The sequence below is a fragment of the Cervus canadensis genome, chromosome 28 (genome assembly GCF_019320065.1).
Source record: "Cervus canadensis isolate Bull #8, Minnesota chromosome 28, ASM1932006v1, whole genome shotgun sequence".
Classification (NCBI taxonomy): Eukaryota; Metazoa; Chordata; class Mammalia; order Artiodactyla; family Cervidae; genus Cervus; species Cervus canadensis.
The window spans coordinates 42,578,906-42,606,575 of NC_057413.1; the positions used below are offsets into that span (position 1 = coordinate 42,578,906).

The 27,670-nt window shown below is 44.3% G+C and overlaps 1 protein-coding gene across 2 annotated transcripts in view; it reads left to right on the plus strand.

The window, feature by feature from the left end:
- Positions 1-43: 43 nt before the first annotated feature.
- Positions 44-27,670, plus strand: part of TBC1D22B (TBC1 domain family member 22B) — a 66,113-nt gene continuing 38,486 nt past the window's right edge. Inside the window, exons 1-6 of one of the 2 annotated variants that reach the window (XM_043449934.1) lie at positions 44-247; positions 13,025-13,081; positions 21,696-22,003; positions 24,223-24,402; positions 24,952-25,022; positions 26,385-26,513. In XM_043449934.1, coding sequence (XP_043305869.1) covers positions 192-247; positions 13,025-13,081; positions 21,696-22,003; positions 24,223-24,402; positions 24,952-25,022; positions 26,385-26,513 — 801 coding nt within the window. In that variant the 5' untranslated portion in view covers positions 44-191. The remainder of the gene's footprint in view (positions 248-13,024; positions 13,082-21,695; positions 22,004-24,222; positions 24,403-24,951; positions 25,023-26,384; positions 26,514-27,670) is intronic. The other variant, XM_043449935.1, reaches the window with a different exon arrangement.

Below are 27,670 nucleotides of genomic sequence, written 5' to 3' on the forward strand. Positions count from 1 at the left end.
TGCGCAGCCCACCAATGGCAGCGGCGGTGGGTTGGGGGGTGCCCACATCCAAGATGGCGCCCCCGGGAGCTGGGAGCGGGTGACCGGCAGCGGGGAAGCGGCCTGAGCTGGCCCTGCGATTGCGGGGTCCTGGGGGCATTTCGCTGGGTAACCCCCTGGCCCGCCTACAAGGCCTTCCCCGGGCCGGAGCAATGGCCGCCGAGAATAGCAAGCAGTTTTGGAAGAGGAGCGCCAAGCTGCCGGGGAGGTGAGCCCAGGACCCTGAGAGGAAGAGGAGATTGGACCAAACCCTCCTAAATCCTAAGCCCTAAATTCCGCGGGCCTGGGGCGCCAGCGATCCAAGAATGCTGGTTTGGAGAACCTGGGCGTGGGGCGGGGGAGAGCTGGGACTGCCTAGTGGCGGCTGGACGGCTGTCAGGCAAAGGAGTGGGCGGCGAGCTTTGGAGATGGTTGGGTGTGGGAGCAGACCCGGGTCCGGGGGCGTGGGGCTCTTGAGGGGCTTCCCTCTGCCGGGAGGTGGCCGGAGTTCGCGCATAGGGGACAGTGGAGTTGGGTGAGTAATCAGTGTTGGTTCTGGGTTTGGAAGGCTATCCTCAGAGGTGCTTCTCACTTTAAACAGAACTCCTTCTTGAGGGGGCGGGGGTCTTCACCACGCACAGGTGGTTGTTTGCACGAGGATGGCCCCTTCACTTGCTCCCCCACTTCTGCACGTACGACTTTTTCTTCTGGACTCCTAGAAAGGTTCTGGTGGGAGCTTGAGACCGTCTGCGGGGGTGTGAGGGGGTGGACACAAAAAGTGAGGAAAATTCTTCAACTCGACCTCACTTAAGATATCTTGAGTTGGTCCTTTCCCATTAGGAATTATTACAGGGTAACTTAGAATCGAGATGATTTCTTTAGCATTTTCTAAGGATTTGTCATACCCCAGTGGCCTCTTCTCCTCTGCCTGGTAATGTAATGTACTTCTTGTGCAAATGCATTAAATTCTTTCATTCTAGAGTTGTTTAGCTGGAGAACAGATTATTTCTAAAATAATCTCCTGTCCCGTCCCACCCTTTTTTGGTATACGTTGAGACTGTTAACAATTGTCCATTCATCAGTCTACTGTTGGTTTATAGTTTCAATTTGTTTGGGGGTAGTGCTGAGAAGTAAAAGGAGGAGTGTATGTTTCAGTCTTAAATTTAAGATTTTGGCCAGGCACAGTCTGTTTGATAATGAAATTCATAATTGATTGTACCCCATGTGCTACCCTTCCTAGCTGATTGATAAAGGGATAATCCTTTAAACCTGTAGCTTTTTTGGTTTATCAATAGCAAGAGAGAAATCAGGGTCAGTGGTGGCTATATAGTGGACTTATTTATTGATAGGATCCTGTTAGACAGTCGGGGATCAGTTTTTCTTAATATAGTAAAAAATAGGGTAAGGGAATTCAGAAATAACTTCAGATTGAAATATGGAATAACAGTGCTAATGCTAAAGACTTCTATGTTTTTAGATAGGCACCACTTCCTGCCTACTGATTCCTTTTCCTTCCTGGTCTAGGGAGCTCTCCAGTCTGGCTAACTGCTGTTCTCCGGGGTTTTCCATGGTGAGATCATTAAATTTTGACATCAAAAGTGATCATCAGAATCTATGGGAAAACTGTTAAATCAGGAAGCAGTATTTGAGGTGTGGGACATGGCATAGTCTTTTTGTGCCTACCAACTGCTGGTTGTTACTAACAGTGTTTATTTTCTATATTTCCTCTTTTGGATTGTAGAAGCAGTCATCTTTTTTGCAGAGCACTATTTTTTGTGAGATAGGAAGAGGAATCTTTTCAGTTTCTTCAAGTTTGTGGCTTCCTTTTTCATTTTGAAGAGGAATATGAAAGGATAGAGGAGAGAACATTTGAATTCTGAAAGCTTTGGATTATTATTGGAGTGTTATCTGTGTGAGCAAGGACAGTGAATCTCTTTAAGCCTCAGTTTCCTTATCTGTGAAAAGAGGATATAAATACTTTTTTCAGGAGTCCGGTGTGGATTGAATTAAACATCTTATTTGTAAAGAACCTAAAACAATGTTTATTTATATTTAGCACATTATAGTTGCTCAATAAATACTAGCTATTAATACTTCTGTTATTATTAGAGAAAGTATACATTTAAAATGTTTCTCTGATCCTTATTCCAGTAAGAGGTATTTATGTTCATTGTTTATCTTAAGACATTAAAATGTTGCCATGATTCATAATGGTTTTTAGTACCTTGCTTGTTGAAGAGAAATATTGCTCAACTATGTGTTTAGCAAGGAAGCCTTAGGAGCCCTTGGTTATGGGAGAAAATAAAAAAGTGCTTTGATGTAAGGAAAGTATTAGTACATTTTCTCAAGAATAGAACTTTTGCATTTGTACTCTCTCGGTCATAGTGAAGAAAAACTTTGTCTGGGTGGAGCAGTGACACAGATAACTGTCTCGGTCCATGGCAACTTAGAAGCGGGGCTAGCTTCCTCTTTGCAAATTGAAAGGTAAAAATCCAAAATGATAGCAGATGACTTCCAGTTTCTTTGATCATGATCCATCAACCTTAATTACAGCAAATAGGAATTTTATGTAGTAAAATAGCCTCAAGTTCAAAACGAATTAAACATCCTTTAGTGAAATAACAGCTTTATTGAGATAATTCACATATCATAAAACTTTACCCTTTTGAAGTATATAATTTGGTGGTATTTAGTATATTCATCTAGAGTATAAATGGTTTTGTGCAGCCATCAACACTAATTTCAGAGTATTTTCATCACCCCGAAATGAAACCTCATATCCATTAGTAGTCACTCCTCCTCCCCCACCCCCCCACTCCCTCTGGCCCTTGGCAACCACTGATCTTTTGGTTTATATGGATTTACCTATTCTGAACATTTTGCATAGATGGAATAATGTAGTAAGAGGCCTTTTGTGACTGGTTTCTTTTAGGTGTAGTGTTTTCAAGGCTCATTCTTGTTGTGGCATGTATCAGAATTTCATTCCTTTCACGGCTGAATAACATTCCTTGTATGTATGCACCTCGCTTTGTTTATCCATTCGTTGGGTGATGGACGTTAGAGCTGTTTCCACTTTTGGGCTCTTATGAATAAAACTGTGAAATCCATGTGCAGGTTTTTTTGTGTGAAAGTATGTTTTCCATTCCTTTGACTATATGTAGAAGTGGAATTGCTTCATATAGTCATTTGATGGAATTAAGCATCTTTATAAGTGCTCTCAGTTATTCATAAGAGCCCCGTGTGCTTAATATATCAAATGGTCCTTGTGTGGATGCCTAGGAAGGCAGGAGGCAGTATGTACCATGTGGTTAAAAATACAGGCTCTGGAAACTTGAAACTAGTAGATAAATAAGTTCTGGAGACTTAATGGACAGCATAGTGATTATAGTCAACAACACTGTATTATAATCTTCAAAGTTGCTAGGAGACTAGCTCTTAATTGTTCTTACCACAAAGAAGAAATGTTCATTATGTGACATGATAGAAGTGTTAGCCAGTGCGACGGTAGTAATCATATTGCAGTAGAGCTGTCCCTCAGTGTCTGGGAGGGAATTGGTTCCAGGACCCCCTTGGATACCAAGATCTGCAGATGTTCAAGTCCTTTATATGAGGTGCATATCTATGGGTTTTGCATCCATCCACAAATTCAACCAACTGTGGACCAAACTTCAGAGAGAGACTGTAAGTGTACCGAACCAACAGAATGTACATCTTAAACTTACACAAGATTATGTGTCAATTATATCTCCAAAAAGGGAGAAAACATGGGAAAGAATGCAAGCTCTGGAACCTGACTGCCTGGTTTCAAATCTCAGCTCTGCCGCTTTCTGTGTGACCTTGGGCAAATTACTTAACCTCTTGGTGCCTTAGTTTCCTCCTGTAAAATGAGGGCAGAGTGAGTACCTTATAAGGCCATTATGAGAATTAAATGAGGTAATGCATAGAAAGTGCATAGAAGGTACTCAATAACATAAGCCATTATGAAAATGCTAGTTGTGATTACAGTAGCTTCTATTTTTATTTGTTTCTCCTCCTCGCTCTAGTTTCAGAAACTTGAATTGAAGAACTTTGATCAGTGGCACGTCTGGAGGCCCCCAGCGAGTCCTGGGTGGAAAAAATACTGCCTGTTGTTAATTAGGCAGAGGGTTTATGGGAGCACAAAAGAGCCTAATGCAGGGTCACTGTGACTGCCAGAGGTTCATTAGCAATGAGGGGTATGATTTTGAGCAGTGCTTCTCAAACTTTAATGAGTCACCTGGAGGGGCTTGTTAAAACATAGATTGCCAAGCCCCACTTCTGAATTTCTAATTCCGTCCATCTGAGGTGGAGCACCAGAAGTTGAGTTTCTGAGAAGTTCCCAGAGGGTACCACTCCTGCTAATCTGGGAGCTGCACTTTGAGAACCACTGAGAAAAGAGCCTTGAATTAGATTGAAAGAAACCTGATTTCTGATGCTGGATGCTTTTCCTCAGTGGATATTGAACAGTTTTTTTTTTTTTGCCACACCGTGTGGCCTGTGGGATCTTAGTTCCCGGATCAGGGATCAAACTTGTGCCCTCTGCAGTGGAAGCATGGTGTCTTAACCACTGGACTGCCAGGGAAGTCCCTGGATACTGAACAATTAATGCATCTCTGTTTTGCTCTCTAATAGCATCTCTCACGTAACGCATCCAAGCAGAACTTTTGATTTCCACATCTGCCCACTCCTGCAAATCTACTCTGTCCAGTCTCACGTAAATGGTCCAGCCATTCACCAAGTCCCTCGGACCAAAAATCCTAATGTCTTTCATTCTCTTTCTCTTCCTGCTACATCCCGTTCATTAGCAGGTTCTGTGTTGGCTTGTCAGAATATATCCTGAATATGAGCAGTTCTCATCACTTCTACTCCCTACTCCCAGGATCAAACTGAGTCCTCTCTTGCCTGGACCACTGCTGTACCTTCCTCATTGGTCTCCCTGCTGTGAGTGGGGGCTTCCCTTGTGGCTCAGCTGGTAAAGAATCTGCCTGCCATGCGGGAGACCTGGGTTCGATCCCTGGGTTGGGCTGTGAGTGGAGTCGGTGCCCCTAACCCCCATTGTTTAAATCAGCTGTAGTTAAGAGTCTGCTGCAGTTAGTACACGGATAGGCCATGAGGTCTTCGACTGGGGTAATAGCAATAAAGGACAAGTTTGGGACTTGGTAAATCCTTGGACTTGGGGAGTGAGGGAGAAAGAGGGGCTGAAGGGATGTACCCTCAGGTTTCTGGCTTAGGTGGTCAGGTAAGATAGTGGTGTCCTATCTTCAGAAAAAGTCACAGTTTAGGACAACATGCTAACTACTCCAGGTTCAATTTCCTTATCTATGAAATGAAGTCTGGATTAAGTGAGCTCTGAGGCTCTTACTGGTTCTGAAGTTGAATGTTAAACTTGCCAGTTCCAACTCATGTCACTGAATGTTTCTCTTCTGCTCTGTCAGTCACAGAGGCATGATTGATAGGTAAGAATAGCTTAGGGGTGGGCAGGGAGCACTGAAGGTAGGTTTTTCTATCTTATGCTTTTGAAAGTGGTGAATTTCTGGCCCCACCGCACGTTTGAGTGTCACGAAATTATAGAATGTTATCATTCAACCCTGAAAGCACTGCTGATGAGGAAACCGAGGCCAGAGAGGGAAAGTAGCCCCAAATCACACTGCAAATTTCTTGACTCCTGGTCCACGCTCTGTTGCTGTCTCCCCCTTCCCTCAGTCTCTGCTAAGATGGTAAATAACCCTCTGTCCAAGCACCTCATCTGGTTCAAGGGTATGGACGCTTCCAGTGAAAATGTGGATGAGACTTGGAATAGAAGAGACAAATGTGAGCCAAACCATGGCTAATTCCCCACAGTCTCACCCCCAATCCTTCTAGGAAGGGCTTCTCCCTCTTTTTAAGCAAAAGTGGGCTTCCCAGGTGGTGCTAGTGGTAAAGAACCTGCCTGCCAATGCAGGAGACATAAGAGATGGGTGCTCAACCCCTGGGTCAGAAGATCGCCCGGAGGAGGGCATGGCAACCGACTCCAGTATTCTTGCCTGGAGAATCCCATGGACAGAGGAGCCTGGTAGGCCATGGTCCATAGGGTCGCAAAGAGTCAGACACAACTGAAATGACTTAGCACATATGCACGTTTATCATTAAAGTCAAGGAGCTCTTTGAATATTCAGTGACACTGAGCAGTGTCTGATCCCTTGAATTACTTAGGAGCCCGTAGATTTTTAACTGAAACCTTCTCTGTCATTTGGTCGTTTTTCATAACATTAAAGAATCTGATAGTAGACTCAGTGTAATGGTCCCAGCCTGTCTGAGCAGGTACATTACAACCTATTCTTAGCTTGGAAATGCTTTACTGATTAAGTCAGTGACTAGGAGATGCTAAATTACCACCGCAGCAGCGTGGATCCCCAGTTCTGGAAGACTTCCATCGAGTGAGCGTGTGACCCTGCGTTGACTGCCAGCGTGTTTGGCTTCAAAGTGAATAGCTCTGTTCCCCTGTTTGCTTTAGCTCCTCTGACAGTGCTGAACAAACACCTGTTGATCTTTTTTCCTATCAGGCTTTTTGCACTGTTCCAACTACGGCAGCCAGCTATGCCAACACGTTCTGCAGTGTTGGTTTATTGAGGGGAACGATGGAGGTTGACCAAGACTTCTGCTTCATTTTTTCCTTTCTTGTGGCGCAGCCCGTGGCCTTCTTTTCTCTGTATGTGCACTTTGGTTTCTCTGAGATACAGTGTGACTGCCTCTTCATTTTGAGGCGTAGCTAGACAGGAGTCAGCTTAAACAGAGGCCGGGGTTCTCCATCGTCCCAGGCTTGGCTCACGGAGTTTTGTTAAGTCATGCTCTGCCAGGTGGTGAGGGGACCACAGCAAAAGACATGGCCCCACCGCTGCTGTGTGGAATCTGAAAGTACTTGGCAGCTCAGCTTCCCCCTGGAGAGGATGCTCAGTGTTATTGTCTTTCTGGTTTTTCCACTTAAGCATATGTTACTTTTGTAATCAGAAAAACTGAGAAGTGGAGCTGGGTGAAAACACACTGTTGAGTGAGAAAAGCAAGACGTAGACCGATATGTACAGTGTGCAGTCTTTCATGTAAAAGTTTTAAACATAAAAAAACATACTGCATGTTTGTGGATACATGAATATATGTAAAAGTATAAAGACAGACGGGAAGGATTTTGTATCCACTTCAGGATAGTGGTTATCTCTTGGGTAGGCAGGGGAACGGGGCTGGGGACTGCACCTGGAACTTCAGAAGTCTCTTTAACACTTTATTAAAAAAAAGAAAAAGAAATGTGACAGGCGTTAATTATTTGTTAAGTCAGAGTGATGGGTTCGTGGGTGTTTGTTATATCTTTCTCTATACTTTTCTATGTTTTTGAAAATGTGAATTAAATGCCTTTTACTCTTGTGGTAAAGCAAATGTTTTTTAAATGTGTGTTGGAGAAATCAGCCAGCCAGCCATGAAATTAAGTAAGATTTAAAGTAGCATTTATGATTTAGCATCCAAGTAAGTCGTAAATATGGTGTGATCCCATTTATATGACGTTTTTAAAACATGCAAAACAATATTCTATATTGTTTCAGGTTACATGCATGGAAAATATAAAAACAAAAATGAGGATGAAAAATGCCAGACTCCATGGTTTCCTGAGAAGAGTTGTGCTGGGGTTTTGACTCCATAATATCTTATTTCTTATGTAGGTGTTGAGCACCTACCTGGGTATACTTTATATTATGCTCTAAATCTAGTTTACTTAAAAAATAGTTTATTCTTTAAAAGCAGTATAAGCCTTAATTTCTGTGTTTTAGGGATTCGGTGAAGGCATGCATGGGTTAGTGGATGCTGGGGATAGGTTCAGAGAAGGTCTCATGGGGCAGAGGGTATAGAATTTGAAGGACTGTTTCAGGATGGATAAGATTTTTAAAGTGAAACGGGGAGAAGAGCCCAGCTTCGTGTTTGAGGTTAGGGTGTGTGGAGACCGACCTACTCTAGAGTTGAGTTTGGGTCTAGTAGAAGAGTATTGTACAGGTTGATAGGTGAATTATACATGCCCGGAAATTGAGCACCTTAATCACCAGGCTCTTTCAGTTTGTCTTCATTTAGTCATCTGGGCTTCTCTTCCTTTTCTAACTTCTTGCCTCTCGTTTTTGAGATTCAATAAACTGATAAATTATCCAGAGTGTCCCAGGTACAGACACATTATGGTTTAGTTCAGGAATATGTTAATTAAAATGTTAACAGATACATTATGGTTTTAGTTCAGAAATAAGTTCAATTTAGGCTGTGATACCTTTGCTGATAAAGTCCGTCATTTATCTTGGCCTTTCTGGCTATGCCAGCACTCTGGGCTGACATCTTTAAAAATTAGTCTACAGTGATGTTAAGGTCCTTTTCCTGGGTGATTATTGATGGCCTTTAGCGCCTAAACCTGCACCATTAGGATTGCTTTTCTTTCTGCTGTGTTACTGGCAGGTGGTAACACTGTTTCATGGAGAGAATCTAAGGAGTCTGTCTTATTCTGCTACTCAGTCACCCAACCCAACTTTCCCAGTAACATATTCCTGCAGAGTTTATTCTCTGATCTTTTTATTTTGCTAACATAGAAGCTTATGGACTTAGAGAGTTCAAGTGTACTCATCTTAAGAGTATTTGCAGATGCTGAATACAAATCAGTTGCCCTTTGGGTTTTCTAGTTTGTTTGTGCTGTTTGTTTTATCTGAGCTTTCTCTCTCTCAGCCAAACTTTCCTGTATTCTTTAATCCTTCTTTTCTCTCTTCTTTTCCTCTGCCTGGGAAACTGTAAACACATTCAAGTAGCATTGTTTGTATTTCTGTAATAGTACATGTGGTGGTTTGTTTACAAATTACTTAACAACCTTCCGAGATGTTCAGAAATCTTACTACTAAAAAGGTCAGGGCCCTAGTCATAGCTAAAGATTTATACAAGAATATTCCCTTTGGAATCAACGTGAAATCAATGTGAAAATGATCAGATTGACTCCATTTTTATTTAAACGCAACTTTAGGATCACATCTTTATGTCAAAGTAGGTACTTGGTAAACCTACTTGTTCTGTTTTCTAAATGTTAGTAAAGAATAAATTACAAAAATCTGGGGGAGGGAGAAAACCAACATTTCTTAAGCACTGAGTGTATGCCAGCATTTACCTCATCACCAGCTATTATTGCTTAACTACCTGTAGGAATTGTGCTGAAGGACTTTTTACACATTATCCCATTTAAACTTCCCAGTGCTCTTAAGATTGCTTAATTTATTTCTTTTTTTTTCCATTTATTTTTATTTGTTGGAGGTTCATTACTTTACAATATTGTAGTGGTTTTTGCCATACATTGACATGAATCAGCCATGGATTTACATGTGTTCCCCATCCCGATCCCCTCTCCCCTTAATTTATTTCTTAGAAAGGTGATCATGTATACAATACTAATTGAGAAAGGTATAAAAAGGTTTGCAGTGAAAACGTACTCTCTGCCACAGGACCCTCCAATCATCAGTTCTACCTCCATACCACTGCTTCTGATGTCTTATGTGTTCTTTCAGATGTATACTGTAAATACATAAACATAATCATATGTAAGTATGTGGATATATTTTATTTTAAAGATTTTTACACAAAATGGAGTTATTACTTTGCATATAATTCTGCATCTTTTTTTCAGTGAGTGTTTCATGTCAGTGGGTGTAGAATTGCCTCATTCTTTTCTTTTCTTTTTTTTTTTTTTGCTGCACTGGGTCTTGGTTGTGGCATGTGGAATCTAGTTCCCTGAGCAGGGATCGAAGCCAGGCCCCCTGCATGACCAATGCAGAGTTTCAGCCACTGGACCACCAGGGAAGTCCCGCCTCATTCTTTTTAACAGATGTACTGTAGTTGATTTTACCAGTCCCATTGATAATAGTCCCTTTTCTTTTAATAGATAAGTTCAACCCATATATATTTATTGGAGGGACTGATATATTTGGTTTTAGTTCTATTTTTAATATTTTCTTTTAAAAAACTTTCATTATCAGGACTGTACTTGCTTTGGGAGGTGGGTGTATTCTGGTGTAGGTTCTGATGATTTGAAAGAGTTATCTTGTTATTCTAGTGATTGTGTGTAAGTTTATACCATGTTTCTTCAGACAGTGTCTGTTGACTCCCTACCATGAGTAATGATGAAATTAGTACTATTTCCTGCCTCCTTCCCACCTGCTTTTAGTTGATTACAGTTATTTTTCTTAGTTTTATATCTTTAAACATACCTGTATATTAGGGCATCAGAGAATGAGATGGCTGGATGGCATCACCAGTGCAGTGGACATGAACTTGGGCAAACTTCAGGAGATGATGAAGGACAAGGAGGCCTGGCATGTTGCAGTCCACGGGGTCACAAAGACTCAAACATGACTGGGAGACTCAGCAACAACAACATACCTATATATTGCTTGAACTACCAGTTATAAGTATCTTTTGAGCCTTGTCAGTAAAAGATGAGGAAATCAGTCTACTTATTTCAGTCCACTTTTCCTCCATCCCACTCTAACCTTTGCCAATTACATTATTTTTGCCTTCTCTTCTGCAACCAGAAAGCCTCAAATTTAAGGCTCAGTCTTTACAGTTTTAAAAATTTACGCCCTGATTGACTCTTGCCTGCACTGGGTCTTGGTTCTACGTGGGGGCCACTGTTCAGCTGTGGTGCAGGGGCTTCTTTTGTTGCAGAGTCCAGCTTCTGGGTGGGCAGGCGGGCTCCAGGAGCTGCAGCGTGTGTGCTCAGTAGTTGGGATTCTCCGGCTCTAGAGCTTGGGCTCTGTGGTTGTGGCAGACGGGCTTAGTTGCGCCGGGGCGTGTGGAAGCATGTGGAGTCTCTTCAGAACAGGGATCAAACCTGTGTCCCCTACATTGGCAGGCGGATTCTTGTCCACCAACAGCCTTTTGCCATGCCATAGTTTCTCCATTTATTATGTTATTAATTGAAGTTTTTCCTCTAGTAGTTTCTTCAGGAAGGAGTCAAGGAAACCAGATTCCCTGAGTTCTTACATGCTGAAGCATGCTTTTCTGTTGCCTGTGTACTTGAAACAACAGTTCGGCTTAGTATACAATTATTTCAGGTCACTCTGTTTTTGTTGTTTTTTTTTAAACTGTGAACTACTGTAGAAAAGTACATGAAACAATTGTGTGGTATGGTAACTTGATAAGCTTGATAAATAGTCAGAAAGTGAACGCCCCGGAAGCCCCCATGTCTGTTTTCTATCACACCTCCTTCCTTCCCCACCAAGAGATAACCACATCCTTTTATGTTAACCACTCCGTGCTTCCTTTATTGTGTTACTAGTATGGATGATCCCTAAGGGATAGAAATCATTTTTGCCAGTTTGTGAAATATGTATAAGTAGAATCATACAGTATTTACTCTTTTATTCTTTGCTTGTTTTTTTTGTTCAACTTGACATTTGTAAGATCCATTCACATTACTTGCAACCTTACTCCATTTATTTACATTGCTATAAAGTGTTTTATTACATGAACACACGGAAGTTTATTTCACTGTTCATAGACAGTTGGGTTATTTCTAGCTTGGAGCTAAAAGGATCCATAATGCTATCAGTTCAGTTCAGTCACTCAGTTGTGTACAACTCTGTGACCCCATGAACTGCAGCACGCCAGCACTCCCTTCCATCACCAACTCCCGGAGTTTACTCAAACTCACGCCCACTGAGTCGGTAATGCCATCCAACCATCTCATCCTCTGCCGTCCCCTTCTCCTCCCACCTTCAATCTTTCTCAGCATCAGGGTCTTTTCAAATGAGTCAGCTCTTTGCATCAGGTGGCCAAAGTATTGGATTTAGCTTCAACATCAAAGTTTCAGCTTCAACATCAGTCCTTCCAATGAATATTCAGGACTGATTTCCTTTAGGATGGACTGGTTGGATCTCCTTGCAGTCCGAGGGACTCTCAAGAGTTCTCCAACACCACAGTTCAAAAGCATCAATTCTTCGGTGCTCTGCTTTCTTTATAGTCCAACTCTCACATCCATACATGACTACAGGAAAGACCATAGCCTTGGCTAGATGGACCTTTGTTGGCAAAGTAATGTCTCTGCTTTTTAATATGCTGTCTAGGTTTGTCATAGCTTTTCTTCCAAGGAGGAAGCATCTTTTAATTTCATGGCTGCAGTCACCATCTGCAGTGATTTTGGAGCCCGAAAAAATACAGTCTCTCACTGTTTCCATGGTTTCCCCATCTATTTGCCATGAAGTGATGGGACTGGATGCCGTGATCTTAGTTTTCTGAATGTTGGGTTTTAAGCCAGTTTCTTCACTCTCCTCTTTCAGTTTCATCAAGAGGCTCTTTAGTTCTTCATTTTCTGCCATGAGGGTGGTGTCATCTGCATGTCTGAGATTATGAACACTTTTATATGTGTTTCCTGATACACATATCTTTGTCTCTCTAAAGACATATATATATATATATATATGTCTTTGGTCTTAGGGGATGCATATTTTGATCTTCCTCAGTTAGCCAGACTTTTTCTAAGTAGTTCTATCAGTTTACACCCCTGCCAGCGGCTGTGAGAACCCCTGGGTTGCTCCTCCCTTGATTTGTGGTGTGCTTCACTGTCGTGTGGTCCACGTGGTCCTTTGAGGTAGGCGATATTCCAGCTTTACAGATAAGAAAGCTTGTTCAAAGTGGTCAGGTAGTTTAGTGAAAGTTTATAGTGGATGCCGCAACCTGCATTTGAACTGTATTCTCTCCAACTGTAAGCCTTCCCATGCTGCCTTTATGGATAGAACTTCCTGATAATTGCATAGGGGGCTGAGACCTCACCAGGGAAGATGAATTCTTTTTTTTAAAGAGCAGGTTGCCGTCCTTCGGCTTGGGCATAGTTGTTCTTGGAGGTAACCTGTTTCTCAGAGTCCCTTCCAATGTTGTGATGCAGGTGGTACTCACCCAACATATCTACCTTCCTGACAACTTGTGTCTTCCTTTTTTCTCTCGCTTTTAGCATCCAGCCCGTGTATGGAGCACAGCACCCTCCTCTGGACCCTCGGCTCACCAAAAAGTAAGTCAAGATATTTTTCCTCTCATGCATGGACTTCTTCTAAAACCCGTGGAACCCTCCCCTACCTTGTAGAAGTGACAGTTTCCGCTTCGACCTTTTCTAGCTTCTCCTCTGTTCTGTTTTGGCTCAGAAGATGAACAGTCTTCTTACCTCTAAGCAGTCTGTCACTAAGTGGAAAATTAAGTTACATCAGAGATCTTTTTCTTATGTTGGAAGTTGGTTTATATAGGGTTTGTCTCTATTCCGTGAGAACGTCTTTATTTGGTAAATATTGTCCTAAAATTGGCTGATTGATGATCTTCTGGCTTCTGGAGACCATGCTTCTGTATATATATATATATATATAGATAGACAGATAGATACACCTCCCTTCTTCCTTACTTACTGTCTGAGAACCAGGGCAAATAGAACTTAACTATGGAGCTGGCATTCTCCAGGTCCTTTTTCTCTTTGACACACTCAAGGAAACCCAGCCAGACAGTGGAGTTAAAAGCTCCCTAGAGGCTATTTCTCCTAGTAAAATTCTAATAAATTATTTTCAAACACAGAAGAGCCATAGTTAAATCCCAGATGTGTGGGTGTGTATTCATACCCCCAATTATCACTTTATCACACCTTTCTCCCATAGGCCATCGTTCGGTCACAATAAGTTTAAATGATGGGTCATCTTCTCACATGCTCTAAGAACTTTGGCCTCTCTCTTTTTGCAGGTTTAATCTTAGAGTCTTACCTCTAGGAAAGCTGTCATTCATAATGAAAGCTGAATGATTTAAGACGTACAGGAGACCTAGATTTTCATCCTTCCGGGGCCTGTGTCATCATAGCCACCCTTTCTTCCTTCATAGTCAGTGGGGAAGTAAAGAGAGTGCACATTAAAGTATTTTGAATACCTAGAAAAATACCTTACAAATATGCATTATCAATATTTAATATTCTTTTAATAACTTAGCTGAATGTGTGGTGAACTTTTCTCTAATTCCACCAACCCATTCTTTTTTCAATTTGGCCAATATGTAGAAGGTACAGTCGATGGGCAGGGAGGCCCAGCGTGCTGCGATTCACGGGGTCACAAAGAGTCGGACACGACTGAGCGACTGAACTGAACTGAACTGAACAGTCTTCTGAAATACTGTGAAGCATGACTGCTGTTCATTTCTGTAAAATGCAGTTTTGTTTTGTTTTTTTAATCAGGTATCGCCAGTGTAAGCTTTCTGAGGGCTGGGACTTTGTTTTGTTCACCAATGTGCCTTAACACCCAGACAAGCAGAAAAGAAAATTCAGTAAATGTTACTATAAAACATTTATTGCCCTTATTTTAGGTCCTCAGGTACTAAGTAAATATTTATGGAAAGAAGGAATGAAATCCCTCCATTTACTTAGATAGTAGGTTTTTCTTTAACATTTCTTAGTATGTATCTTGTATTAGATCTTCTCAAGGGGATACATGTTTTCTGTGCTATTTGCGTGATATTTCCATTAAGCATGATGAGTTCTATTTCCCGGTTTTACTCACAGTGGACCGTTTGGTTTGTTGGCCAGTGGGGCAGGCACTGTTAATTACCTACCCAGCCTCCTTCCTGGCCCCTGCTTCTTCCTTGCTCAAGACCATAGTTTCATTCAGCTCTTGAACAGGCAACAGTGTACTTAGAGTAGGCATCTGGGTTAGTTTAAGCCTTTTATAATAATTCCTTGGTATTACCAGTGACTAATCTGTGATGGGCTCATCTCATTGGTTCTGGCCAGTGAGCTATAAAAGAAAGTCTCCTGAAGGAGGGTTTTTAGCAGGATTTTCTTTTCCAGTCAGTGAGAGATCATTTTGTGAAGAAAGCCACATTCTGCCTCCACTCACATTGCCTGCTTTTGCATGTGTTAATGTGAAAATAAGGTGCCAAAAACTGTTAACAGTTAACTTGTAACCTGAGGGAAAGACAGGAGAATTGTAGAGACACCAGCTCAGTACCCTGACATCACGGTCTTTATAATTTAAGTGTCAGGGTTGAGTAGTCTGTTCCTTTTAGCCAATTCTGTTCACTGCCAGGATTTGTCCATGTTTGTAAGGCAGTGGGATGTACTATCCTATTTTATGTTTGGTTCAGAGTCACCATACCTTGCCTGCACCTGTCATCCGCTGAGTTTTCCTTGAAATCTGTATTTAGGATGGGTCTTAAAATATCACCATATCCCAAACTGCAAAGGCAAACTTTATACACTCTTGTTTTGCACCTGTTAACAATATAAAACCATGAATGTTTCCACTGGTCATTCAGCAGAATTGCATTCATGCGACCAGTAGAAGTAGTTATTTAGCTCTGTAATTTGGGAGGAATATAATTGTCACCAAATAAATTGCATCCCCTATTTTTTGTGTGTGTGCACATGGTGGTTTGGTATTAGCACTCTACAGTAAGAGATAACATGTGGGTCTGCGCTGGACCATTTTACAATTCCAGATTGTTACTATAAAACATTTATTGCGCTTATTTTAGTACCTTTGTTGAGACATTTTTATTACTTTCTCTGATACATGATTATCATTCCACTTTAGACCATTAATTACTGAGTGGTTAATCCTCATCACAGCAGAAGCCTTTACGTTGGATCTTCAATCATCTAAACTGCACAAGCACAACCAGTCATTCCCCGTCTGTGTGTATTGACTTCCATTTGCCAAATTATTGCCATTAGTGGTAATACTGCCTGCAATAATTTTTATTGCTCAGATAAAACTAGTCTTACCGCAGAGTGGCCCCATTGGCTACCTGATGGTATGACAGGCTTCTAAATTTATTGTTTTCTGAATTGATATCCTAGTTCTGAGTTATAATTCTAGTTCATGCAAAGCCCCTCTAGTTATTGATATAACTGGATTTACTGAATTCCCCACTTGCTTACATCCCTTACCAGTGTCAAATAAATCTGTCATATTTCTACTAAGTGAACAGCCATATCAGTAAAAACAGTATAGTATTAATCCAATTACAGAGTTATTGATCTTTTGTTTCTTAACCCCTATAACCTGTAGCCACTCTCCTCCAAAATATCCTTTGGTTTGTGTTACCATTTAACAAGTTATTAATCATCAAACAACTGAGTTTCTCTTAATGGGTCATTCATTATGTGTTTGTGAGTTTTTAGTGTCACCTGTACTTCTTGAATCTCTTTTTCTGCATCACTTACTAACTCCATGATCTTGGGCAAATTACTCAACCTCTCTGACCCTTAGATTCCTTAGCCATGAAGTAGAAATAATAAGGCTTACCTCAAAAAGTTGTTGTGAGGATTAAATGAGGTATCTTTGAAAGTGCTTTTTAAACCATAATGTGGCATACAGCTGGAAGGAGGTGTTTTTACGAGGCCAGTTTGGTTGTAACTTTGGTGTAGTTCTGTTTAAATAATTTTGGTTAAACTTGAAGCCACACTGTGGCATTATTGTGCCTTGGGTTAGTTATTGGTTAAGTTGGGACCATATTAAAATGAGGCAGCCTGTATGCCAGAGGCACTCCAAGCTCGAATCACCTGGATTCGCTTCTTACTGTGACTGCTGGGGTCAAGGGGAAGAGAGACATTTCTCCTCCGAGGACCCCATCCCCAGACGTGGCTTATTCCCGTTCCGGCTACCAACGCACACAGCCTGTTTCATGTAGAGAGCAGGGCCTCCCTACAGAGAGTTCGGGCTGTCAGCCGTGGACACGTGGGAATTATGGCTGTGGTGTAATGTGCTCAGTTTGCCTGGTAACTCCTCTTCCCAGGCTGCAGATCCTAGTCGTCCTCAACTTGATTCATCTTTTTAACCAGTTCTTCCAGGCCTAGAAAGTATAGGCAGGCTCTACAGTCAGGTAGACCTGGATTTGGGCCCAGACTTTGCTGCCTGCTCATGACCTCAGGAAGCCTCAGTTTCCTCATCTGTCTATAGGAATAATAATAATAGTACCTCCATAGGCTTATGAATGAGCCTTAGTAAGAAAAATGGCTGTGTATAAATGGTAGTACAGAGCCTGGCATCTAGTGAACAGCCAATAGTGTTAACCACCGTGTATATAAGGGCTTCCGCGGTGGCTCAGTGGTAAAGAATCTGCCTGCCACACGGGTTTGATCCCTGGGTCACGAAGATCCGCTGGAGAAGGGAATGGCAGCCCACTCCAGTATCCTTGCCTGGGAAATCCCATGGACAGAGGAGCCTGGCAGGCCCATGTGTCCATGGGGTCGCAAAAGAGTTGGGTACAACAGCGGAACCATGTATGTATGAAGTTACGTTATTCCCTGTGGAGAACAACATTAATAAACTTAGAAAAGCTTTGAAGCTTTTAAATCTGCCCATCACTGTTGCAGGTCTGTAGCTCTTTCTGCTTCCTCTGAGAGGTATCTCGTCACTGTCACGCTCCTCTTTTTTTGTTTGTTTTTGGCTGTGCCGCGTGACTTGCAGGATGTTACTTCCCTGACCAGGAGTGAGCCTGAGCCCCTGTAGTGGAAGCACAGCGTCCTAGCCCCTGGACCACCAAGGAATTCCCTCCTCTTTCATTCTTGAGAGCGGTTCTTACAACCTTATTCTGTCCTCAGACTCCTTCCCCTATAGGTGATGCCAACCCCCTCCTCCACGAAGGTCTCTTTCCTAAGGACAGAGCTGACTTCTTTAACTGGCTGATGACTGAGTTTGGGCTCTTGTGAGGTAGGTGTCTCTAATTTCTCGCAGACTGTAAATGGGCAGCTTGGACTCTCTCGTGTCTTCTCACCACAGGGAAAGGCAGCCTCTCCTTCCTCCCTCCTCTCCTCTCCACTGTGTTGGAATGTTTCCTTCCAATGTCTACTTGCAAAGTGTTCATCTGAGTAATTCCAGTTCTTTTTTTTTTAATTCCAATTCTTATTCTAGTTCACTTATTTTGAACCTTCATCTGCTTCAAATGTATAATGAAAAACTCTAAATGCATAAAAAGATTAAAGGAAAAAGATAACAAACACTCATGTACCCACCACTCAGCTAATTTACCTTCTTCACTTGTGTACAAACCTCAGCATCTGTCAGAACCCGACGCTCAGCATGACCCACCTCTTGGTACAGTGTTTTAATCCTTTCCAGGGTGCGCATATTGCTTCATCCAGTGTTGGACTAGCAGTATCCAGTCCATTCTTTGACTTGATCTAAAATTCAGCTTGATTTTGAGCCTCTTGATTCATGGTTTATTTAAAGAATTCTTTCTGGCCCATGCAGAGTGGCTTTTGGGATCTCAGTTCCCTAACAGAGATTGGACCCGGGCCCACGGCAGTGAACGCGCCAAGTCCTAACCACTGGACCGCCAGGGAATTCCCTAAATAATTCTTTTTTTTTTTTTTTTTTTTTTAAGATTGTATTTACCAAAAGCATTTTGTATTGGGGTGTAGTCAGTTAACAATGCTGTGATAGTTTCAGGTGAACAGTGAAGGGACTCAGCCATACAGCCCTAAAGAATCCTTAAGACTTCAAGAGGGTATTTAGGAAACATCAACCAAGAGGAAAACAAATAACAGCCTTGCCTTCCCAAGCACTTGATATCACTCTGTTGGATTCAGCATGCACAGTCTTGAGGTTCACATGGTCTCCAAGGAGGAAAACAACATCCTCCTGTGCTTTTTTCCATTCTTTTTTGATGGCAGCTCTTTCTGACACATCTGCCTGTTTGTTCTTGACAGCGGACCCTCTGAGGTGACTACTGCAGGCTGTGGATCTGGGTCCCTCTTCACAGAGGAGAAGCCGTCACAGTGACGAGTCCAGAATGTACAGCCTCAGCGGGTCTACAGAGGAGTAATTTACCTCTGGCTCCTGGGTGGATTTCGGATGAGCAGATTTTTGTGCTGCGTTGCCTCAGTTTTATTTTTTTTTCCAGTAGGTTTAGAAGTACTCTTTCTTTGGGGATTGACGAGAGCCAACAAAACAACCTTTTCCAGTGATTAATAAAAATAATATGCTCATTGTAGAAAACATGAATAATTCAGAGAAGGTATAGAAATTAAGTGTCACCTATCATTCCGCAGCCCAGAGATAAGCAGTGTTAACATTTCTGGTCGTTTTCTTCCTGGTCTTTTTTGTGCACATACTTTTTAAGAAATATAGAGATCATAAAAAATACATAATTTTGGTTCAATTTTCACTTTATTGAGATCACTTTCTAGTGTTATTAAATAGCCTTCACAATGTGATTTTCAGTGGCATCTGGTGGCTGAACCATAGTATATTTCATCATTTGTAATTTCTAGATGTTTATGTTTGCAGTTTTTAACCAAAGTACATAATACCATTATAAACTTCAGATCACCTTTGTTTGACTCTGATTCTTTTTTTTTCCCTCATACTTTCAACTTTTTATTTTGTATTGGAGTATAGCCGATAAACAATGCTGAGATAGTTTCAGGTGAGCAGCAGAGGGACTCAGCCATACATATACATGTAACCATCCTCCCCCAAACCCCCCTCCCATCCAGGCTGACGCGTTAACACTGAGCAGATTCCATGTGCTACACAACAGGTCCTTGTCTGATTATTTTCTTATGGTCAGAGATGATGAGTCATTTTAAGGCTTATGGTAGGTGTATTGCTAGATTGTTTTCCGAAAGGTGGTACGACATACACCCCCACCTGTGCTGTTAGAGAGCTGGTCTCACTACACCTGGGTCAGCACCGAGAGGATACGTCTTTGAACCTTTGCTAATTTAGTGGCTGGAAAATGGTTTCTCGTTTCCATCACGTTTGAACTGTTACATTGTGTAATCTCATGTTATCTCTTGCATCTTGTGTGATATGTTTTCCTTTACTTTGTGCGAGGTCAGTGTTTGAAAATATGCCTGTCATATCTTACTCCTTTTTTGGTGTTAATAATAGGGTCATTCCAATGAGCTGTGTGAGTTAACAGTCTGTCTTTATCAATGCTAACAACAGTTATCTTTCAGAATGACTGTTGGACATATCTTGGGAGGTGTCATAGGTATTAGACCAGCCTCCTCTACCTAAAGGGAAGAATATCTCTTGGAAATGGGGCACTTCAGGTCTTCTGGCAGAGCCTGGTTTTTAGACTAGAGTTGCCCTGCCTTGCCGAGGGAAATAGTGAGGCATTTTAATGATGTTGCTTTCCAGTCCTCAGGTGTAAATTTACAGGAGGCTGTATTCTTTGATTCCCTCCTTGGGGTATGAGGGATGCTAGATAAGACTGAATTATAGAAACATTCCAACCACGTAGTCCCCTGGAACCAGAATAAGGGCCACCAGACCTTAAGGGATTCACAGAAAGAAGAAAACTTCAGGGGGACTTCCCTGGCGGTTCAGTGGTCAAGACTCCATGCTTCACTGCAGGGGGCGTGGGTTCAGTCCCTGGTTGGGAAACTAAGATCCTACATGCCGCATGGCACAGCCAAAAAAAAAAAAAGAGGAAATTCCAGGAAAGTTGGAATGGTCTTCCTGACCCTTAGGACTAGGCTGTCTTTCCTCAACAAGTTAATTGAGTATTTCCCAAACTCAAGTCATGTACCATCTTCACGACTTTTTTGCAATATTTTATACTATTGTTTATTAAATGCACTTGAAAAAATAAACTTATGTACTCAATTAGATTTACTTTTAAAATCAATCTTATTAGTTCTGTAAGTGGAAAACCAGTGTCATTTGCCCAAAATAGAAAATAACCTTAGAGATACAGTGAAACACGAAACAGTCTTATTAATTAAATTCTAAGCCAGATCCTGTTGCTTACAAAATGTTGAACCTGAGGCTGCCCTCACTTTGTTAAAAAATAGTCCTAAAGACAGAGTGGTGTCAAACTCAGATCCCTCCCCAAGGGCAGCAGGACTTTAACAGAATAAAAAGAACCACTTGTTCATTTTGAAACTCAATGTTTAATAATAATACACGTGGGCTACCTAAAATTATCTCCTGTTCTACCAGGAGATGTCCTGCTCTAGAAAATATTTTAGGGTATGTTGCCGTAACAGATTAACTCTGAAATCTCAGTGGGTTGACACAACAGATGCTTGTTTCTCACTCATGCTTCCAGACCAAGGGAGGGTAAAGTGGGTGTGGAAGGTAGGCTCTGCTCCACATAGTCACTCTGTCATCCAGGCCAAAAGAGGTGCCACCACCTGGAGCCTCGCCAGTTATCACAGCAGAAGAAGGCTTACAGAGAACTCACACGTAGGACTTCCCTGATGGTTCACTGGTTAGGACTCTGTACTTCCATTGCAGGAGGCACAGGTTCGATCCCTGGCAGGGGAAGTTCTGCATGCCCATTGTGTGGCAAAAAAAAAAAAGAGGGAGAACTCACACCTGTTCTTTACACTTTGGCTCAGAAGGGACTGCCTCACTTCTCTCCTCAGCCCATTGGCCAGAATCAGTAGCCTTACCTAAGTACAGGGGCTGGGAAGTATAGAGGAGCACGTGGAATATTTGGTGAATTATGCTGTCTTTGTTTCATCTGGTTCTGCAGCATAATGCTGGTCTAGATGCTTCTAGATAAGGAATGGATATGGATATTTTTTATTGGAAGAGGGTAATGATTGTGTATGAGATAGTTTGTAACACTGTTAATAATCTGTTAAGAGAAAGTGGTCGGATATGTCAGACTGTTCCTTGGTAACAATGTCTCCTTTCTTAAAGCTTCATTAAAGAACGGTCAAAAGTCAGCACGGTTCCTCTGAAAAATAAGAAAGCCTCCAGTTTTCACGAGTTTGCCCGGAACACCAGTGATGCTTGGGACATTGGTGATGATGAGGAAGAGGACTTTTCATCCCCTGCTTTCCAAACTCTGAACTCAAAAGTTGCTTTGGCGACTGCTGCCCAAGTGCTGGAAAACCACAGCAAGCTGAGGGTGAAACCAGAACGGTCCCAGTCAACGACATCCGATGTACCTGCCAGCTACAAGGTCATGAAGTCCAGCAGCGACGCCCAGCTGTCCAGAAATTCCAGTAAGTCGGTCCAGCTCCCCGCCATAGGCTCAGCCTTTTCAGCAGAGCGCACTTTAAATAAAAACAGGTTCTGGCGGGGGGCGGGGCATCCCTCATCGTCCACCGGGTGATCCATAAGCGAGCTGGAGCCTGAGGGCCCTCAGGGAACCTCACTGGGCAGTGTGCTCGCTCCGCCGCCCGGATGGCTGCCTGGCCCTGGGACCCGGGGCTTCACTGCCGACACCCCCTGGCTGCCTGCCCTTCTCTCCTTCCTTTCCCTGTGCTGGGGTCCAGAACACTTATGGTGTGGTTGCTTCACGTTTCTTTGGGCCTGGTCAGGTTGAAGTGTGTTGACTAAATGGAGTTGAAGTTGTTAGTGGCTGAATTTCAGAGATGCTTGGCACCGTTCCTCTGCTCTGGGGAAGAGCCCCTAGCAGCAGGTCGTCTCTCTGCTGTTCCTCAGGAACGGAGTCCCAGGTTTGGGTGGCGCAGGAGGAGATCCCACCTTCTTTTCGGGAAACTGGCAGCAGTAACCGGTTGAGAGGATGGAGGTTTTATGAGATGTTTGGAGACATCTCTTTTTAGTATCCATTGCTGTGTCTCATGTTGCCCTAACGCATTTTATGGGAGTCAGTTCTGAGCTGGAGGGGGAAGTGCCCTCATGCTGGGGAGAGTTGAAACAGCTGACTGTGGTAAAAGGTGAAAAGGGAGTAGAATATCAGAGCCCTGGTGCGTGTCCTGGCTCCTGTTCTAGGAGAACTTCTTTTACAGTTTCAGACAAGGATGTCCTCCAGAAAGGAGGCTGTAAGGCCTGGAAAATCATTCCACAGTCACTTCGCATCTCTGATTTGGGCCCCAGTGATGCGCCCAGACAGGCATTCAGTGCCCCCAGGTGACCACAGCTCCTGGATGTGGAAAGTGTCTTCACATGAGACCGAGGGTCTCCAGAGGGTCCCAGTGTGAGGGGAGGCCCCACCACAATCCCTGACGCGCTGCCCTTGTGCAGCAAGGACCACCCGGCACGCTCCCGTCACGGGGCTCCTTCTGCGGGCGTCGGTCAGGCAGTCACTGATGACCGGAAGCAGCCTTCAGTCTCAGCTCTGTAGCGTGTGGTCTGCGTTTTCTCAGCCCCATGTCACACTAGGCATCCAGACCGAGTACCCTGTGGCCGTTGAGTCTGTAAACCTCCTAATGCTGGTTGATGAGGATTCCCTGTTTAATTGTGACGACTACTTGTTAAGGCCCAAATATGTAAAGAATATGAAACAGTCATGAAAGGATGGTCAGAATTTAAAACTGAGTTTTGTTTGGGGGAGTAAAATAAATAAGGGTTTTGGCGTCAGACAGACCCAAGATAACTCAGCTCTCCCTTGCAAATTACTTAACCTCTCTGAGCTATAGTTCCCTCAAAACTGTGATAAATTCCTGCTTAGTATGTTATAAGGATCAAATGAGAGAACGTAGGTAACTGTGACCAGTTCAGTGCCTTAGTGAGCAGTCAGTAAATGTTCGCGCTATCCTTCTCATTTCTCCTAGCCACCATCTTGTTCAGAAGTGTCTAGAACCAGACATAGAGTTCAGCTTGAGTCCGTGTGCCTGTTATTTCAGTCATAATCCCGGCAGAACTAAAAGCCAGTTCATTTTGGCGAGAAATGTCGAAGCACGGAGGGCTAGCCTTAGGCCAGAGCCTCTCGTGTTTGGGCCAAAAACAGGTGCGAGCTGTGCGAGGAATACTGACCCTCTTAGCCCCTGGGGCAGCCGGCTGGGGCCTGGGGCTTCGGGAGAGCAGCCATCACCTTTTTTTTTCCGTGGTGTGCTTTTACAGTGTCATTTTCTACGTGCTCTGAGACATGGAAAGGGAAGTCTAATACTGCCTTTGACTATGTTGCCAACCCCTCCAGCCCCAAACTCACTATTAGACACCAAGAAAAGTTCCAGGTTGGGATAAAAAGAAAACAATAGATTTTTTCCCCTGAAGTCACAAAAAAACTGTCAGATTTGCTTCAGTAGCTGGAGTCTCTGCGCAGAAGGTGCCTTGGTATGTATGATAAACACGCAGCCCTTTCCCTGAGCTGTCGGAGGGCGGCTGGGTCTCCACCCACTGGCTGGCAGCCCCGCTGCGGGCGACCTGGCAGCCGTGCCTCTGGAGGAGCCCCGTGCCCAGCGGTCAGGTCTGAGTTGTCTCTGGATCTGCGCTCGTCACACGGCCTGTCCTCTTTCTCTCTCAAACGACCCCTCAGGTGACTCATGCCTGAGGAACCCGCTCCACAAACAGCAGTCACTCCCTCTCCGTCCCGTCATCCCGCTCGTCGCCCGCATCTCAGACCAGAACGCTTCTGGGGCGCCCCCGATGACCGTCCGGGAGAAAACGCGCCTGGAAAAGTTCCGTCAGCTTCTCTCCAGCCACAACACTGACCTGGGTGAGTCCCCCCCCAACCCCCGTGAGCCCTGGGCAAACTCGGACCTCTCGGTGACTGGAATTCTCAGAGACCCGGAAGCTATTGCTCTTTATTCTTCCTTCTTTTACTTTTCCAGCATCTCCTGATCTGGTGCCCATTGAAGTGACACGCAGGTATCGCAGTCAGAAATACATTAACTAGAAATCAGGGGCCAAGTTAGGCGGGACTGGACTCCGTGGCCTGTAGACCCTAGTGCACCCATTCTGGCTTCAGTCTCCTCTACCTCCAGGCGATTCCTCCTGAAATCCACACCTCCTGGTCTTCCTCCTCCCTCTAACTCTAATCTCTGAGCTGACTGGATCACTGCTGCAGAGCTATGACCTTGGCTGCTCAGGGCTGTTGTTTTGGGCTTTTCACCGGTGCTTGTTGGTAGCTGGCGGTGCTGGTGGCAGTGGCGATGGCGGTCATCCTACTGAAACGCTGGGAGGCTCCAGGCAGCGCTGGCTGAGGCCCATTTCAGGGCCCCCATGGGAAGGGCTAAGTCCAACCACACCTTCCATCTTTTTGCAGATGAGCTGAGGAAGTGTAGCTGGCCGGGGGTTCCCAGGGAGGTTCGGCCTGTAACTTGGAGACTCCTGTCGGTGAGTTCTGCCCACTGGGTAGAGAAGTGCAAGCCTCACACGGCCCCGCCTGCCTGTGGGGGCTGGTCTGGGCACATCGGTCTTGCCCCATAGACTTCTCTGATCCTAGCCGATATGGGACTGAAGTCCTGTCTCTGCATAAAGAATCACATCCTCGATAGTTTGTTCCCACTCATTTGAAGAGCATAGGTTTGTGTGGATAGTCCCGATCTCGCCTTCTCAGCACCAAGGAGGCGTCCAGTGAGGCTGGGTGAGCCAGCTATCGTGTGGGCAGGTCCCACTTTCCCTGTGCTTCCCTCCTTTCTCAGTAGGAATGACTAAGGGGGTTGAAACCCACTTCCCAACCGTGAAGAGTTGATAAACGGGCCTCCCTCAGAAGCCTGCAGTCGTCACACGTTCACTAAGTCACGGAGCCCTGTGCCAGCCGCTGTGGTAGGAACACTCTGATCTCCTGAGCTCGTAAAATCCATTCATTCATAAGGATTTATTGAGGGCAAGCTGTTTAGCGGGCATGATGCCAGGTGCTGTGAGGATACACAGAGGTGGGCCCCGCACAGCTCCGGCTCGCCAGGCGCTTGCTTGCTCTGTGGACGTGTCCCTTCCCTGCCTGTGAGAGGACGACTCTTGCTTCTAATCGGCCCCCACCCCTGACTCACGTAGCCTTGGAGTCACTGCCCCTGCTTCTTCTAAGAACTCCAAATGCTATTAGAAGTAGCTGCGGTGAGAATGGAAGGGGAACAAGAGATGTCAGAATTGAGAGTGGGATCTAGACCAGGGATGGCCCAGAGCTGGGGCCAGGAGCGAGGGGCTGCTGCCAGAAGTTCTGTGTCTGGACGTTGCAGCTGCTGTGTCACAGATTCCATTCAGCCTCCTAAGCTGGTAATTCTCAACATTACTGTGGAAAAGAATTATGTAACTAGCACAAGCTCACACGGCTCGCCACTGAGATGCGCCGTGGAGGCTGCCACCTCTCCGTGACCCTGGGAAGGATTGCCTCACACACACACAGCCCCAGGAGTCCTGACTTGGGTCCAGTTCCCTCCCACTGACCTACATTCGCTACTCTACTGTGCCAGGCCCGGAGCTCTGCGGTGCTCCCCAGCAGGACCTGTGCCCGGGGCTGCAGGAGTACATAACCCCGAGAAACCCGGCCGGGCTTTATCTGCCCACACGTGTGTCTCACTGAATGAGGAAAGGGCAAACCCTGGGTGGCCAAAACCAAAAAGGGATTTACCCTTGTCCTCTTGGCAGCTTTCTTTCCCTTCCTTTGAAAGTTTCAAAGCCACTGCTCTGGCTAAAGTAAAAGTTAAGGATTCATCCAACCAGTGCCTGTCCCCGTCTGACAAGCGGTCCTATCTACAGGGTTATCTCCCAGCAAACACTGAGAGGAGGAAGTTGACCTTGCAGCGGAAGCGGGAAGAGTATTTTGGCTTCATTGAGCAGTATTATGACTCCCGAAATGAGGAACATCACCAGGATACCTACAGACAGGTACGTCATCACCTGCTGCCCTTTTGCCCACTAGTCGTAATCCTCAGGTGTGGCTCCTGGAAGGTGCTCTTGGGGTACAGGTTTGCCAAGTCTTCAGGCTGCAGTGGTTAGGAATTAAATTTATTCCCAGAACTGTATCCCCTCTTTCTAATTCAGTAGCTCTGATTTTAGCCTTTTTTTTTTTTTTGGCTGTGCTACACGGCATGTGAGATCTTAGTTCCCCAACCAAGGATCAAACCCATGCAGCGGAAGCTTGGGATCTTAACCATTGGACCACCAGGGAAGTCCCTAGACATTTTCAACAGATAGATTTTGGGGAGTCCCTGGTCAGTAGCAGTGCTTCTTGGGCTTTAATATGCATAGAAATCACCTAGGATTTTGATAAAATCCCAACTCGGGATTATGGTAAAATGCAGATTCTTATTCAGGAGATCTGGGGCAAGCCCTTCGCTTCCAGTGAGTTCCCAGGCGATGCCAGCGCTGCTGGTCCACAGACGACCCTTGCGAGAATAGTCAGGGTGTTGGGACACAAGATGAAGGATGAGTTCGCTCAGTGAGTCCATCCCTCAGGCCTGTGACATCACTGTGTCCTTCTGACAGCTGCAGTGCCTCTTTGGCTTTGTCTGTCTGTCTTGTAGGAGCCATAGCCATCAGCAGCCTTAGCCGGGCTAACCATTGCCCATAGTGGTCCGTACAGCCTGTGGAAAGGTGGAAGGTGTGAAAAGGGGCCTGATGGTTGCAGAGGGGAAGACACTGGTATGGGCAGCTGTCTGCAATGGGCCCCAAGAGCTGAAGCAGGCTCAGCCGCTGCTGATACAGTCCTTGGGGCTGTTGCTGTGGTTTAGTCCCTCAGTCATGTCCCTGACTCTTCGCAACCCCATGGACTGTAGCCCAACAGGCTCCTCTGCCCATGGGATTTTCCAGGCAAAGATACTGAAGTGAGTTCCCATTCCCTTCTCCAGGAGATCGTCCCAACCCAGGAATTGAACTCGTGTCTCCTGCATTGACAGGCAGGTTCTTTACTCACTGAGCCACCAGGGAAGCCTGGTGGGTTATTAGACGTTGGTAAATCCCAAAACCAATCATCATGACACCTTTGGTAACAGAAACCAGAACTTTCAGTGCCAGTTGTTCAACGCCAACTCCCTCTGGTTCCC